The sequence below is a fragment of the Tachysurus fulvidraco genome, chromosome 25, assembly GCF_022655615.1.
Source record: "Tachysurus fulvidraco isolate hzauxx_2018 chromosome 25, HZAU_PFXX_2.0, whole genome shotgun sequence".
NCBI lineage: Eukaryota > Metazoa > Chordata > Actinopteri > Siluriformes > Bagridae > Tachysurus > Tachysurus fulvidraco.
In genome coordinates this window covers 1,750,631-1,765,630 of record NC_062542.1, presented here as the reverse complement: position 1 = coordinate 1,765,630, position 15,000 = coordinate 1,750,631, and the positions used below count along the sequence as shown (strand labels likewise).

At 44.7% G+C, this 15,000-nt stretch overlaps 2 protein-coding genes across 3 annotated transcripts in view; one reads left to right on the top strand and one right to left on the bottom strand.

Moving 5' to 3' along the window:
* LOC113649820 overlaps positions 1 to 1,781 on the top strand; it is a 3,393-nt gene extending 1,612 nt beyond the window's left edge. The window contains exon 3 of the mRNA XM_027157810.2: positions 301 to 1,781. Within this exon, the coding sequence (XP_027013611.1) occupies positions 301 to 625 (325 nt within the window). The 3' untranslated portion in view covers positions 626 to 1,781. The remainder of the gene's footprint in view (positions 1 to 300) is intronic.
* An 899-nt stretch (positions 1,782 to 2,680) lies between these two features.
* The window catches only part of mtmr11 (myotubularin related protein 11), a 24,272-nt gene continuing 11,952 nt past the window's right edge, over positions 2,681 to 15,000 (bottom strand). For both annotated transcript variants that reach the window (XM_047808555.1, XM_027157809.2), the window contains 15 exons: positions 12,720 to 12,856; positions 12,448 to 12,517; positions 12,225 to 12,364; positions 11,599 to 11,683; positions 10,646 to 10,793; positions 10,285 to 10,372; positions 10,111 to 10,199; positions 9,517 to 9,641; positions 9,108 to 9,189; positions 8,331 to 8,401; positions 7,337 to 7,509; positions 7,005 to 7,175; positions 6,146 to 6,361; positions 5,330 to 5,611; positions 2,681 to 4,683 (listed from right to left, as the gene is read on the bottom strand). In XM_047808555.1, the coding sequence (XP_047664511.1) occupies positions 4,270 to 4,683; positions 5,330 to 5,611; positions 6,146 to 6,361; positions 7,005 to 7,175; positions 7,337 to 7,509; positions 8,331 to 8,401; positions 9,108 to 9,189; positions 9,517 to 9,641; positions 10,111 to 10,199; positions 10,285 to 10,372; positions 10,646 to 10,793; positions 11,599 to 11,683; positions 12,225 to 12,364; positions 12,448 to 12,517; positions 12,720 to 12,856 (2,291 nt within the window). In that variant the 3' untranslated portion in view covers positions 2,681 to 4,269. The remainder of the gene's footprint in view (positions 4,684 to 5,329; positions 5,612 to 6,145; positions 6,362 to 7,004; positions 7,176 to 7,336; positions 7,510 to 8,330; positions 8,402 to 9,107; positions 9,190 to 9,516; positions 9,642 to 10,110; positions 10,200 to 10,284; positions 10,373 to 10,645; positions 10,794 to 11,598; positions 11,684 to 12,224; positions 12,365 to 12,447; positions 12,518 to 12,719; positions 12,857 to 15,000) is intronic.

Genomic DNA, 15,000 nt, shown 5'->3' with positions numbered 1-15,000 from the left:
CTTTTCTGAACACAAGCGTCTGGATCTTGTAGCTTGAGTCTGAGCACTTCCTTGGTTTTGTTCTTGGTTGTTTATTTATGTACTATATTTTTTTTTTAGCATCCTGACCTTAATCACTAATCCGTGCTCTACACTATAATGATTTTTCTGACATGCTTCCTCTTCAGTGTGATTGTAGTGCTTTATTTACTTTGATGTAGGAGGTTTCTTGCTGTGGAACATTGCATAAATGCACAATGTTAAAACCAGCAGAAGTCACTTTTAAACTGAGTGATAAAAATAAACCCTTTCGATTCTCAGGTCATCTATGAAGCTGGGATCGAGCCAGCCGTCGAGTATGGAGAGCAGCTCGTTGACCGGCAGTTTCTCTCCAGGCTCGGACCTTCAGCCTCACTGCCAGTGCTGCATCTCCTACGCTGCCCACCTCAGACGCCTCTCCTGTGGCCACCTGTACTGCGAGCCATGCACCGTCCGCATCGTCAACATGGCCTTCGAGGACATCGAGGGTCTGTCTGAGTACCCCTGCCCCGTCTGCAAGTCCCTGCGCCACCTCAACGGCTTCGACTACTCGCCCACGGGGAGCCAGAGACGGCTAATAGAGGACAAAGACGAGCAACGGAACTAAACCCAGACAGCTTCATTTTTTCCCCACCGGACAGAAAACGGACACCACCGAGGACATTGTGGAGAACAAAAATGGAAACCCATTTGCTGACCCATGAATGGACCAAATGATTACTTTGCAATCGTGAAAATGTAAATAACACGCTAACAACAAAACAAAGCTAGCTAGCTTCGTTTATGGAAATTAATAAGAAGAGCTGTATAGCTATGATGAAATAATTAGTGGAACATTTTTCAAACGATTGTGAGACATTTCCTGCCGTAAAATGTGTCCACGTGTGATTTGTGATCGTTTCAGCCGAAGTGAACAACCGGTTTTCATTTTAATCTCCGCCCCCATGGCGTCATTATACCAAAAAAATGGATCTAGAAAACAGAATCACATCCCATTGTGAAGCGACTTCCTTATTATTAGATCTTTTACGATGTTACCTCAGCGCTGTCGAGTTCTGGAGTCTGATTGGTTGAATTATTTCCTATAGCAGCAGCTCTAACAGTAGCGCGGGGTTTCTATTAACGCGCTCGGTCTGACGTGTTATCGTTTCTATAGCAACCGCTCGTTCACCGGTCCGTATACGAAACGAATTAAGAAGCGCCGTTTTCTGAGCAAACAGAAAAGTTTTTCGAACAGTCAGATATAAAACGGTCACCTTCAGGACGGAGGAGTTTACACTTCTTCTCAGATCGTCAGTAACTCGATCGTTCTGTTTCGTCTTTACTTCGGTAAGAGGATAAAACCAGAGGACGGTGTGGTGATGGAGCGACACTTTATAGCTCTATAACCTGAGGAACTTTTTAAATTACAGATGTAACTATAAAGGGATAAAAAGTACACTGTCCTGTATGGTAATGAATGAAAATCTCATTGTCTCTAAGAACAGAGACTGCGCTTCATCACACCATCCCGTCGTTCATTATTTACCTCTAACGGCACGACTCGGTGTTTTATTTCTTCCTTCGGTTTATTTTCAGTGTTTGCTGCCTGATTCTTATGAAAGTTTGTTGCCAGGTGTTTGACTGTTTTTGTATCCCGTGCTGTGGACGACAGTATTGAGTAAATTTTGCACTGAAATATCGACGATGAACCTCCTGCTTCTTGTAAAGTGGTGGTGTAAATATTTATTTTCATACAAATATAAAAATCATCACAAATCTCATCACGTTGTCAGTTTTATTTTCAGTCCTGAGGTCTGGATTTGCTCGTCTACGGCGAGCCACGCCGATACGAATCGGAGAAAAAGGAAAAAGAGGAAATGAGTTTCTCTTTCCTGTAGCGCCGGGCATAAACAAACCGGCTCGGCGTGTGGGAACGCCACACAATACGACCGCCATAACTCACTCGCTGCCTTTCAGCCCGCAGAAGATCAATTAGGAGGAACGAGCACTCGGTCATTTCCTCCGAGAGGAAGCTGCGTCTGTGAGCGCAGACGCTCAGGCATCTGATAAAGCTGTGTTGGTAAAAGGCGTGGCAGTAAACACACGTAGGCAGACGATTAGATCAAAGAGCACTGCGTGTTTCATCATTTCCTTTTACTAGAACACGGTATTTATTAGTGAAGAGTTACAGCACCCAGTACCTTTTCTCCTGGAGATCGAGTACAACACGGACAAAGCTCAGACAACTGACTTACAAACAATGGTCACACTCTTTCTGTGCGTACACGGTGGCAGCATTTTCATTTTACACATCCATCATCTTCGTCTTCGTCGATACGAACGTATTTTTGTTTACAGTGTGGTCCAAAAGTCTGAGAAAACAGAGAGAGTCAGAATACCAGAATAAAGAATACGTAAGACTTTCTACATTTCCTTTTTTTTTTCTTAAAATGTACTCAGAATTCTGTTTATTTCTTATTTTCGGTTTGCTCTCAGACTTTTGGACTTTTGTGTGTGTGTGTGTGTGTGTGTGTGTGTGTGTGTGGTGTGTGTGTGACGTCACACGCAGACACTGAAAGAAGAAGTACCGGGGTTTTGTGCAGTATGAACAAATATAAAAAGTACAATATAAACATGTCGTTAAATATTAGCAGGAAAGTGAGTTTTGTGTGTGTGTGTGTGTGTGTGTGTGTGTGTGTGTGTGTGTGTGTGTGTGTGTGTGTGTGTGTGTGATGGTACTCGTAGCTCTGAAGCGTAAACAACATGAATTAAAGAGTCACTGAGAACTCAGATGTAGGAAAGTCATAAATAATTTACATAATACAGAAAAAAATAGTGTTTCCTTCTCGGTTAATACTGGAACTAAAGTATAAAGAATTATAATGTTAAACACACACACACACACACACACACACACACACACACACACACACACACACACACACACACAGACCACATACACACAAACACATACAGAAACACACACACAATTGTACCTCATGTATACACACACATCCTCCTCTCATCTGTTAATGTTATTCAGGTTAAGTCCTAATAAACCATCAAGTTACACACACACACACACACACACACACACACACACACACACACACACACGCACAATTGTACCTCATGTATACACACACACACACACATCCTCCTCTCATCTGTTAATGTTATTCAGGTTAAGTCCTAATAAACCATCAAGTTACACACACACACACACACACACACACACACACACACACACACACACACACACACACACACACACACACACACCATCTAGTGGTGATAAAAGAACACAAATCTCCTTTGGAAGCAGATACTTGGCATGAACTGCACAGTTACTGGCAGAAATCGACACAATTAACACAACCCTCATGCACCTGTTACAAGGGATTCTAACTACATCCTGCTGTATTTATCCTCCTGTTACATCCTACTGTGCACGGAGTAAAAAATGTGCTTGAAATGGCCTAAAATATCACTATTACAAAATGACTTGCGTAAATATTCACCCCCTTTCGCTTAATGCCTGTAATCCTGAAGTAGGTAGAAATACAATATTATTATTTACACAGAAAAGGGAATGGTCGTGCTTGTGTTTCTCTCAAACCCCGAAATTATTTGCCATGTAATCAGCAGACCTGTGAAATGTGAAGTATCTTGGGATCTTAAGGGGTATAAATACACCCATGTCCGGAGGAAGAATTTAGTTCAACAAGCATCGACATGGAGGTTAAAGAGAGATCTGGGACAAGGTTCTGGAACAAAATGAATCAGGGTTGGGTTGTAAAAATATCCCAGATGTTTAAACATCATTAAATCATTTAAAAAAAAGAGAAGAATATGGCACGAACACGACTAGGGGAGGATTTCACACAAAACTTTGAAGTGCAATCAAGAGTCGGAGGCTTGGTCGGAACACGATGCTACCGCCACCATGCTTCACCATGGCAACACACGGGCACATTTCAGAAAAGAATGATTCCAAAGGGGTGAATACTTATGCAAAGCACTGAATACTACATACTACTACACTCCACGAGTAGTTATATACTAATAAGTACTATATACACAGAAGTAACTCAATACTCGATATTTTTCCCCCTCTAATCTACGGAGATTTTACCCCACAGTGATGATGTGTGCTGATTACGGAAAGGAAAGTGCTTTATATTCAGTGACACAGAGTGAATATCTCTAAAGCTTGGTCCTGTTGAAGATCTGATCCCTCTTGCTTGGTTTAATTCTCCTACCTAACGCTCAGCGAGGCTTGTGCCCCAGTGAGCCGCTGCTCTTGGGCAGTTTGGCACTAGAACTCGAGGAGGCGGTGCGACCGAACAGGAAGGTGTGCTTGGGTCCGTCGCTGTAGCCGGAACATCCTGAAACGCGGCCCGGACTCTCCTGATGAGAACTTCTGGACGACGAGGAGGAGGAAGTGGAGGAGGAGGATGAGGAGGAAGAAGAGGAGGAAGAAGAGGAGGAAGAGGAGAAGAGGAATGTGCCGTTGTTGGCGTTCTGGTTGAGGTTGGCGCCGAGGCGCCGGTGTTCCTGTCTCTTACGGTTCTGAGGACGGCCAGTGGAGGCCTGGACCAGACGTTCTCGCAGGTTCTCCACCTCCCATGCCAGCTGTTCCACCGGGTGCCTCGTGTTAGACGACATGGGGTATGTGAAAGCCTAAAAAACAGACGGGGGGTGGGGGGTGGGGGTGTTTCTCAGCGTCTTCACAAACCAGACATAAAAATATACATTATAAAGCACCTGAAACAAACCAGGTTGTAAATGAAACATCAAACCGTTCACAGTCCGTCCTTCAGGTTTAATCGGATTTCTTTCATTCAGCTCATTTCTGTGTTTATATTTTGAACCACGTGCATTACATTGTGTTTGTAATATTCTGCTTTTTTATTGTAAGGAATTGGCTTTTTGTCAGCTGAACACTTTAAACTCTTTAAACCTTTAAAGCAGAACTGAAATAAAGTCAATGTCATTTAACATAGAGCTATAATAATAATAATAATAATAATAATAATAATAATAATAATAATAGACATTTTCTAAAATGGTCAAAATGTGAAATGTAAAGCAAACGGATAATAAAAACCTTTCTTCATTTCTTCCTCTTCTTGTCCATCTGTAATTCAATTGTACTGACAAGAGATTTGAGCAGAAGATTTTCTAGCGTGCCTTCACTAGCTATCACGTTAACTAACATAACCAGTAACAGCTAACCGGTAAGTCGGACGCTTCAAGTGTTATCTCACAAACCAGCTGCAAAAAAATTGCCTTGATTGTCATTTTAAAATAAGTATAAAGTGAATACCTGCGCATGCAGCGCCCCTCTCAGGTAGCAGTTCCTCCAGATGTGCACGCAGGGCCCCAGGAGCAGGGGCAGCAGAGGCCCGTGGGGTTCGTGGAGGCTCGAGGGTAACGGTTCGGCTCTGATCAGGCGTTCGAGAACAGGAAGGCCTTCGCAGGATGGAGCTCTGTTGTGGCTCTTTTTGTAGGAACCTGAACCTCCTCCACTTCTCCAAGGCAGCAGGTTGGAAGGACAGGAAAAGACACCACGCGAGAGCAGGAACACTGAGCCTACAGCACTGTCACTCTGAGCGGAGAGAGAGAGAGAGAGAGAGAGAGAGAGAGAGAGAGAGAGCGGGGGGTGTTGGGGCAGTGGAAGGAAAGGCATTGAGGCTACTTTACACTATGAACTAGGAAATGAGGTGCTCTAATCAGGCTGAGAATTTAATTAGGAGAGGGAATTCAATTTGGCACAGTTGTTTTTTTTAAGATGGCCTGATTTGAAAAGAGCACCTTTGCCCAACTAGGACAGTTTAAACATTTTAATTAGCATCCAGTGACTCAACACAAGCAATAATGACCCAGATAACTGCCACATGCCCACCCACATGCCCATCCTCTGGCCCACTTGTATACTCACCCACAAACCCCTTGAATGCCAACATCCTCACCCATAAGCCCCCTGAATGTCTAACTGTACCCTCACCAAATATGACCATCCACATGCCCCAGTAAATACCCATCCCCGCATACATGCCATCCCGTATGCCTTCACACATACCATTATACCCCACCTCGTCCTCACTCGTACACCCCTCCATGTGCCCTGCTGTAGACTCACCCACTCGGGCTCCAGGTTGGTGTTCAGGTTACTGTTGAGAACAGGTGCAGCAGAAACAGGTTGGCACACGGGCTGGGTGAAAAGGGCACGTCTCTGGCTGCTGTACTGCAGGGCCCAGTCCCACACGGGGGGGTACGGAGGGTCCACTGGCTCCTCGGCCGAGCCTCGGGGCAACTCTCTCAGCCCGTTGACTGGAGTGTAGCTCGGGGACAAGTGCTGCAAAAATAAGGTTGTTTCCAACAAAATTTAAACTGGAGCTGGAACGCTGGTATGTTAAAGGGCAAAGTCTTACACTTTCATCTCACACACATCCAATCTTTAAGGGAAGAAAGCAGACCTGAGACACTATGCAAATGTTAGGTGACCTGGTTTAAAATGTGTGTGTGTGTGTGTGTGTGTGTGTGTATATGTATATGTGTGTGTGTGTGTATGTGTGTGTGTGTGTGTGTGTGTGTATATGTGTATATGTGTATGTGTGTGTGTGTGTATATGTGTGTGTGTGTGTGTGTGTGTGTGTGTATGTGTGTGTGTGTGTGTATATGTGTGTGTGTGTGTGTGTGTGTGTGTGTGTGTGTGTATGTGTGTGTGTGTGTGTATATGTGTGTGTGTGTGTGTGTGTATATGTGTGTATGTGTGTGTGTGTGTGTGTGTGTGTACCTGTGTGTATGTGTGTGTATATGTGTGTGTGTGTGTGTGTGTATATGTGTGTGTGTGTGTGTGTGTGTGTGTGTGTACCTGTGTGTATGTGTGTGTATATGTGTGTGTGTGTGTGTGTGTATATGTGTGTGTGTGTGTGTGTGTGTATGTGTGTGTGTGTGTGTGTGTGTGTGTGTGTGTGTGTGTGTGTGTGTGTGTGTACCTGTGATCGGCGACATCGCTCTCTCTGACAGTTAGCCAGGAAGGTGTTAAACAGAGGCAGCTGCACGCTGTCATGGAGGGCCAGCAGGTAAGCTTCAGTCAGCTGGAATCGAGCTGGAAACTGAGCCCACAGCTGCCACACACAGTCCAGGAAAAGCAGGAAGATCGGAGCCTGAACACACAAACACATCGGACCAAATACACACGACACACACCTTTATTTTCCTCCTCACCTCCACTTTATTTGTATTCAAGATTTCTTGTTATCTTGATTAAAAAAATGGGGTAAGAAGAAACTGGTGCCAATATTAATTGAGTCACGTGCATTTTTACCTCCTCTTTATCGCCGTCTCTGTGGTAGTTGATGCGGCTGAGGAACCGGTGCCCCGCCATCACCCACTCCTTCTGCACGAGGCTCTGAAAGCCAGCGACGCTGCGGCAGTGTGGGTCACACATCACCTGCACCAGACTCGACAGCACGCAGTTCATGTCTCGGTCCTCTGGCTCTGTAGGGACACAACACACACAGCACTGTGTTAAACACACAGAGGGTAGAAATGTCATGCATACAGCGGTACACACACGTTGCACACACATGTTACACACGCATTACACACATGTTACACACGCATTACACACATGTTACACACGCGTTACACACACGTAACACACGCGTTACACACGCGTAACACACACGTTACACACACGTTACACACACGTTACACACACGTTACACACACGTTGAGTATAATCCTCAACCTGATGGACTTCACATCATAGAATCTGCATGAATTACTATAGTGTTATATCTGGAATATATTGTGGAGTTTGAAATCTTTAAAGTTATTTATACAATAATCTATGTAGTACTTTCCTCTGTGTGTGTGTGTGTGTGTGTGTGTGTGTGTGTGTGTGTTTGCAAATGTGTGTTAATGATAAAAGTGGCAATAGTGTCAGAAATCTCTGAATAGCTGTAATAAAAAAAAAACAGCCAAAAAGCAAATCATCAGAAAAACCGTCCTGTCGCACAGCGCCCTCTTGTGGTTGCATTGGGATTGATGTCGTGTTTATCTATTTAGTGAACAGGTTTCAGGCGGACGGATGAGCGACAGAACACCACTGACTCAAGTCGCCTGTTCTTTCTAAACGTGCACCGAAGTGTTAATTCTTTCTGCCTGATTTTATATTAGTGCTGACCTGAATAAAAACGCCACACCTAAGATGTGAAGCATGACTCAGGCGTTCACGCGTAAAGCTCGTATCATCATATCATCAACCTGAATACAAAATGAATAATCACGTTCGTTTAGTTGCCATGGAGACACACCTTGAAGAACGACGGTTAATTGACCTCTTTGGAGCAAGCAGGACACTTCTGCAGCTTTTCTTAGACAGCACCTAATAAACAAACACACACACACACACTTAAAAACAAAGACCTTCTGTTGGTCTGTACATAACCATATTGTGGGTGGGGTTACATATGAGCTCGGGTTTGTGAGGTCACTAAATCGACTCCACAGCTTTGGACCTGAACATGATTCCAGGACGTGTGGATGTGTTTCTTAGTACGTTTGTAGCCACAGAACTTCAGTTCTAAGCTAGCGATGAAGCTAACAGAGGCGCTAACAACATAATTCCTAATTTGAATACTCATGAATATTTATAAGTATTCACACACCGGGTGTAGAAATGCTTTATAGGCCATTCTTATGGAGCGTATTGTGTATTAAATGATCTATTATCTCACACGGATTCTCTTTAGCGCTCAGACCAGTTTTCTGTATGAACAGAAAATGTGGTCACTTCACTTCACTTCCTTATTGAAGGTATAATATTATCATATCCTCACTGAGCAGACGGAATGTAATTAGTTTCACAGGCGGTTTATGGAGTACGGACCCATTAGAGGCCATCTGGCTTTTCATTCCTTAATTCGTTTAGCGACTCGAGCTAATAAAGTGCATGAGGCAGGAATTAATTACAGGGAAGTCATTTCATTGTGGAAAGCCCAGCTGTAAACGTGAACTGTTTTGTTTCTCGTGGCGCAGGGAGTCAGAGGTTAGAGACGAGTCAGGAGTCGAGTCCTGAAACTCTCTCGTACCTGGTATAATCCAGCCAGTGAGTTCCCTCCAGAGTGGAAAGCCACTTATCGTCCGGCACGGAGGACATGGAGGAGGAGATATCTACAGGAAGAGATAAAATATATACACACACCTTATATCGTTTCTATAGTAACAGCTCATTCATGTGTGAGGGAAGGAACAGGATAAACTCCTTAAGACCAAATCACAGAGCAACAAAATCCCGAGAAACAAATCTGTCCTTGTTTATCGCTCTCAGAAAACAGAAGGATGGACAGACGAGCGAGACGGCGGTCGTGAATATCGCCGACACGCTGCACTCTCGCTAAGAGGAATAAAGGTTTCTAGAAGAATTCAGGAACAGGATAATATTCTGTGAAAGGATGATCCAGTCCTAGGAGATCTCTATACATTTGAATCATTCCTCACCTCCGAGGCAGAGCGAGCGCAGTCGTGTGTGTGCGAGCTGAACGTCTGAAGGAGAAGGCATTTCATCCCCGAGATCCACCACCACACACTGCGTCTGACCTCCGAACAGGATCAGCTCTAGGTTCCTGCTCCAGGACGACAACCGATTAAGATACGACACAGAATACAGTACGTTACGGACGCTATGCTCTTATCAGACTCGTGTGTTATATAAACACCTCCGTAATAATAATACTGTATCTGAGATTCACTGTGTGTTAATGAAAACGACAAAAGCCTGAACCTCCTCGGTCCTGATGGTGATAAATAAATATATAAACATCTCCGCACAGGAAGCTACGTACGATCGATTATACTCGGTAACAAAACAAGAACATATTAAAATAAGGGCATTAGTATATAACCTGTCATTTGTAGCTACACTGCTGTCTTCTGACCAATCAGACTCGAGAATTTAACACAGCTGCGGAATAACGTTAGCATGACATGTCATTTAGATCGGCTAGCGTGTGGCTGCGCGGGAATATGTTCGCTTTCGTGGACATTTATTTAAAAGTAGATTTAGAAATTTGACATAAAAAACCAGCTACAAACCTGATATCGTCCTTCTCGTGGTAGATGTTGTTCTGAAAACTGGCCATGCGGAGCAGGTTGCTGCCACGCGGATGCCTCCAAACCCAGCGCTACAGACATCAGATGAGATCGGATTAGATCAGACACCACACTGTGAAATCCTGCACACATCCTCAAGGTCCAATTTATACTCACCGGGATGCGACCCTCGTTAAAATGGGCGAACGTTTTCTTCAGCTCGGTGTCGAGGACCTTCTGAGGAACCACGTTAAACCTGGACAGACTAGGGATGAGAGAGAAGAAGAAAAAAAAAAATGATGATATTTTTCTGGCCCTGAAGTTAGCCCCGCCCCCAGCTGAAAGCTCTGGGTGTGTTTGCTTTGAAGGAAAGATGGTCGGCGCTTTACACTGTAATTGACCTCAGAGGCAGCAGAGGGCGCTAACACTTACACCTCATCCCTTTAAACATATCAGTGACTGATTTCTCATTTGATTCATCTCATGTGACTCAGACTGGAACTCTTACCAGTTTGTTTAAGAGGAAGTTTGACGTTACCTGGTGGACATTTCGAAGCGGTCGTTAACAGCGCTGACCCTCCAGCCGGTGGCTCCAGTCCTCTCCAGTTCCTGCTCCCAGTCTGCCGCGCTCTCGTACCAGTTCATGCTCGGGTCGCGCCTCCGGTTGCTCAGGAACTGTTTCATTTCTGCAAATAAAGGAGATGGAGAGAGACTGAGCGTGAAATCTATTAGATTCTGTGCTGACAGTATGGATGCACTAGTGTGAAAAAACTGACCTCACACACACACACACACACACACACACACACACACACACACACACACACACACACCACACACATACGTATATATACACACACACACACACACCACACACACCTACACACACACATATACACACACACACCTACACACCTACACACACATATATATACACACACACACCTACATACACACACACATATATATATACACACACCTACACACACACACACACACATATATATACACACACACATATATATATACACACACACCTACACACACACACATATATATATATATATATATGTATATACACATACACACACACATATACACACATACACACACCACACACACCCACACACACACACACACCCACACACACACCAACACCTACACACACACAGCTAGGGTTGAGTAAAGGCCAGGAGGTCGTGTTTCTCTGCATTATTCATGCTTAACGGCCGCTCAGTCTCAGAGGAGCGCCGCTCGGCTCGCGTATCTTCTTATGCTTTTATTTGCATGTCAAATGATAACGAGGACACAATCATGGTGCATTCAGGAAGCGCAGTTGATCCCGTATCAAACTTCCTGTTCTGATTGTCTCGACCGTTTCTAACAGCACAGGAATTTCTCTGCGTTAAAGGCGACGCCGTGTAAACAGCAGAGATGTGAGCGTGTCGCTCTGTCGCCAAGCGTTAATCACGAGAGCAGACTTTTACTCACCGATGCTGCCGAGCGCCGCGTTCTGGAAGGACAGGATGGTGCCGGGTTTCAGCGGCTGGTACGTCTTGGCGATGGTGTATGTGATCTACGTAGGAATAAAGTCACGTGTCAGAGAATCTCTCAGCTCTGGAATCTCATTAACTCAAACACAGCTGGGTCTGAATGTGTGTTAAAGTGGGTTAATAATAAATATCGTGAGCAGGATATTCAGTTTTATCGTACAGTCCGACTCTGTGTTTTGTGGGTGGGAGGGACAAACTCTCTCTCTCCCTGTCAATCACAGCACAAAACCAATCAGTAAGCAATCACGAATGCCGTAAGCTCGTGTATGTGGAAGAGGGCAGAAGGTGTTTACATGGGTGTTACACAGAACAAGTTGTGACTGTAACACTGGATCTTTATGCAATGATTTCACATGATTTCATATTTACTAGATAAATATTCCTTTGTTTCTTTACTACATAACAAGATGTATTATTTTTCGAATAGCATTAACCACCACCTGAATAAATGAAAAAGACTTGTACCGACTCTCCAGACACTGTACACTGTTCTTATTAAAAAATGACATCGGCATCGGTGTATCCCTGTTGCTTAGCGGCGGCACGTGGTGACGGAGCACGCACCTCCACAGCCTGAGCGTCAGGGGTGAGTCTGTCGAACAGGAAGCAGAGGACACGCAGGTCTCTGCAGTACAGCACCAGCTCCTCAGGAGTGAACTTGAGAGAGGAGTTCGGGGTCACCAGCTTGGTCCGTGACGGTCCCACTGACACAGAGAACACGCCGGGATGTAAACACAACCCGAAACATCAATCAAAATCTGATGGTTCTCACACGGAACGTTCTTACCGGCTACGACCTTCTCGATGGAGGCCAGAGCGACGTCGTGGTCTCCGAGGAGCACAGGATCGGCATTGTCCTACACCAAAGAGGGAAAGCAAAGCAGATAAAGAGCAGGCGGGATGCAAAACAGCAAAAAACTCTTCATCTCTGGAGCGTTTATCTGAGCCGGATACTTCATCAGAGACGGGAAACGTACAGTATATAACAGAAAGACCAGATTCGTCTTTGGTTCTCCAATACTGTAGCTGTACGTTTTCTCAGGTGTAAAAGCGACTCACGTCTGGTCTCGCGCTGTCCTGAGGCACGAAGGCCACACGGAAATGGGTGCAGAACAGAGTTCCCGAGAGCCAACCTCCTCCTTCTTTAGAGGAGAGCTTCTTCCTGACCAGAACGGCTCTCTGGAGGATGCACTCACCTACAACAGACACGCGGCAAGATTAATAGATGACTCCGCCCACATTTACATAGCACAGGGACATTTTAACGAGAGAGTTAATCACATGATGACTTCTACACCTTTCTCCACCGTTAACAGGTCACACGACCTAAATTTGATTCTTTTGTGTTTTGGTGTTGGTGAGAATAAAAGGTGTGAACGTGAAGCTGCTTTTTTAATCCTGAAATTAACTTCTGTGTAACTTTTTTTTACCACAGGACATAACTGCGGTTATTTCTACTGCTTCAGGTACGACGTAGCGTAATCTTTCTACACGCTAGTACACGCCACCGTACACACGCGAAGCCGTGCGAAGACAGTTTTACGGTATTCTGAGACTGTGAGTACTGAGCGCTCGAGCACATTAACGCTCCAGTCGGAGTGTTTATGCTGAGCCTTCCTGAGCTCCTCTACCGCTTCCTGTACAAACTCAACATCTCAGACGCTTTCATCTCCACCTCATGGGGACACAGCTGGAGAAAGAAGAAACCTGCTCTGCCCAGCTGGACTAAACACACACACACACACACACACACACACACACACACACACACACACACACACACACACACACATAGTTCACTCCCTCACGTATTCCTCTTATTTATGATCTTAGTGACATTCTCAATGATCTGCTGAGATTATAAACTTCAAACGATGTTTTAAATTCACTCCAAACTTCAGGACCTCCTTCGCTTGGAGCGACCAAATACAGGAAATTCATCTCACAGCAACCGTAAACACTTTTATTCTTGTCTCTTTATCTTAAATAAAGCACAATCCTGTTCACAATCCTGGCTTAGTGGTTAGCATGTTCGCCTCACACCTCCAGGGTTGGGGGTTCGATTCCCGCCTCCGCCTTGTGTATGTGGAGTTTGCATGTTCTCCCCGTGCCTCGGGGGTTTCCTCCGGGTACTCCGGTTTCCTCCCCCGGTCCAAAGACATGCATGGTAGGTTGATTGGCATCTCTGGAAAATTGTCCGTAGTGTGTGATTGCGTGAGTGAATGAGAGTGTGTGTGTGTGTGTGCCCTGCGATGGGTTGGCACTCCGTCCAGGGTGTATCCTGCCTCGATGCCCGATGACGCCTGAGATAGGCACAGGCTTCCCGTGACCCGAGGTAGTTCGGATAAAGCGGTAGAAAATGAATGAATGAATGAATGAATTTTTTTTTTTTAAATATCATCAGAATGTCCATAATGGTGAAGTATTAAGTGTTTAACCCCTTGTATGATGTTCGTATTTTTGTTACTCGGCCGGTGTTCGTGGGTCAGTTTGACCCGCTGCATTTTTGGGGTTTTTAATTCAACACAATCAACAATTTGATGTTAAAATACTGTACAGATGTTTACTTCATCCCAATTACAAGCAATATAAACAGCATATAGGGTTAATATTTGCCCTTTACCTTTATTACATCACAATTTTTAATTACTGCATGTCAATTTTAATTAGTGCTACTCACTCACTCATTTCCTTATCCGAACTTCTCGCCGTCATCGGGCATCGAGGCAGGATACACCCTGGACGGAGTGCCAACCCATCACAGGGCACACACACACTCTCATTCACTCACACACACACTATGGACAATTTTCCAGAGATGTCAATCAACCTACCATGCATGTCTTTGGACCGGGGAGGAAACCGGAGTACCCGGAGGAAACCCCCGAGGCACGGGGAGAACATGCAAACTCCACACACACAAGGCAGAGGCGGGAATCGAACCCGACCCTGGAGGTGTGAGGCGAACGTGCTACCCACTAAGCCACCGTGCCCCCAAGTCTAATATTAATCTTTCTGTATTATGTTAATCTTTGTATAATATTGTTCTATATGTTCTATAATCTTTGTATAACATATTGTTATAACATATGTTCTGCTTTGAGACGATGTCCACTGATAAAAGTGCTATAGAAATAAATTCGAATTGAGCGAACAGACAGAAGCGGCTGTAGTCTGGAGTTTGGTGTGGTGTTAAACTCCCAGCTCACATCCTTAAAGGCAAATTTCCCCTAAAACCTTTTCCTTACTCGCTTTAATTGGATGTCTTTCCTATGATGAATGAAACACGCCGTTTTTATTATCTTTTCCTGACCGACGGCCGTAAAAAAGACGCAAAAAG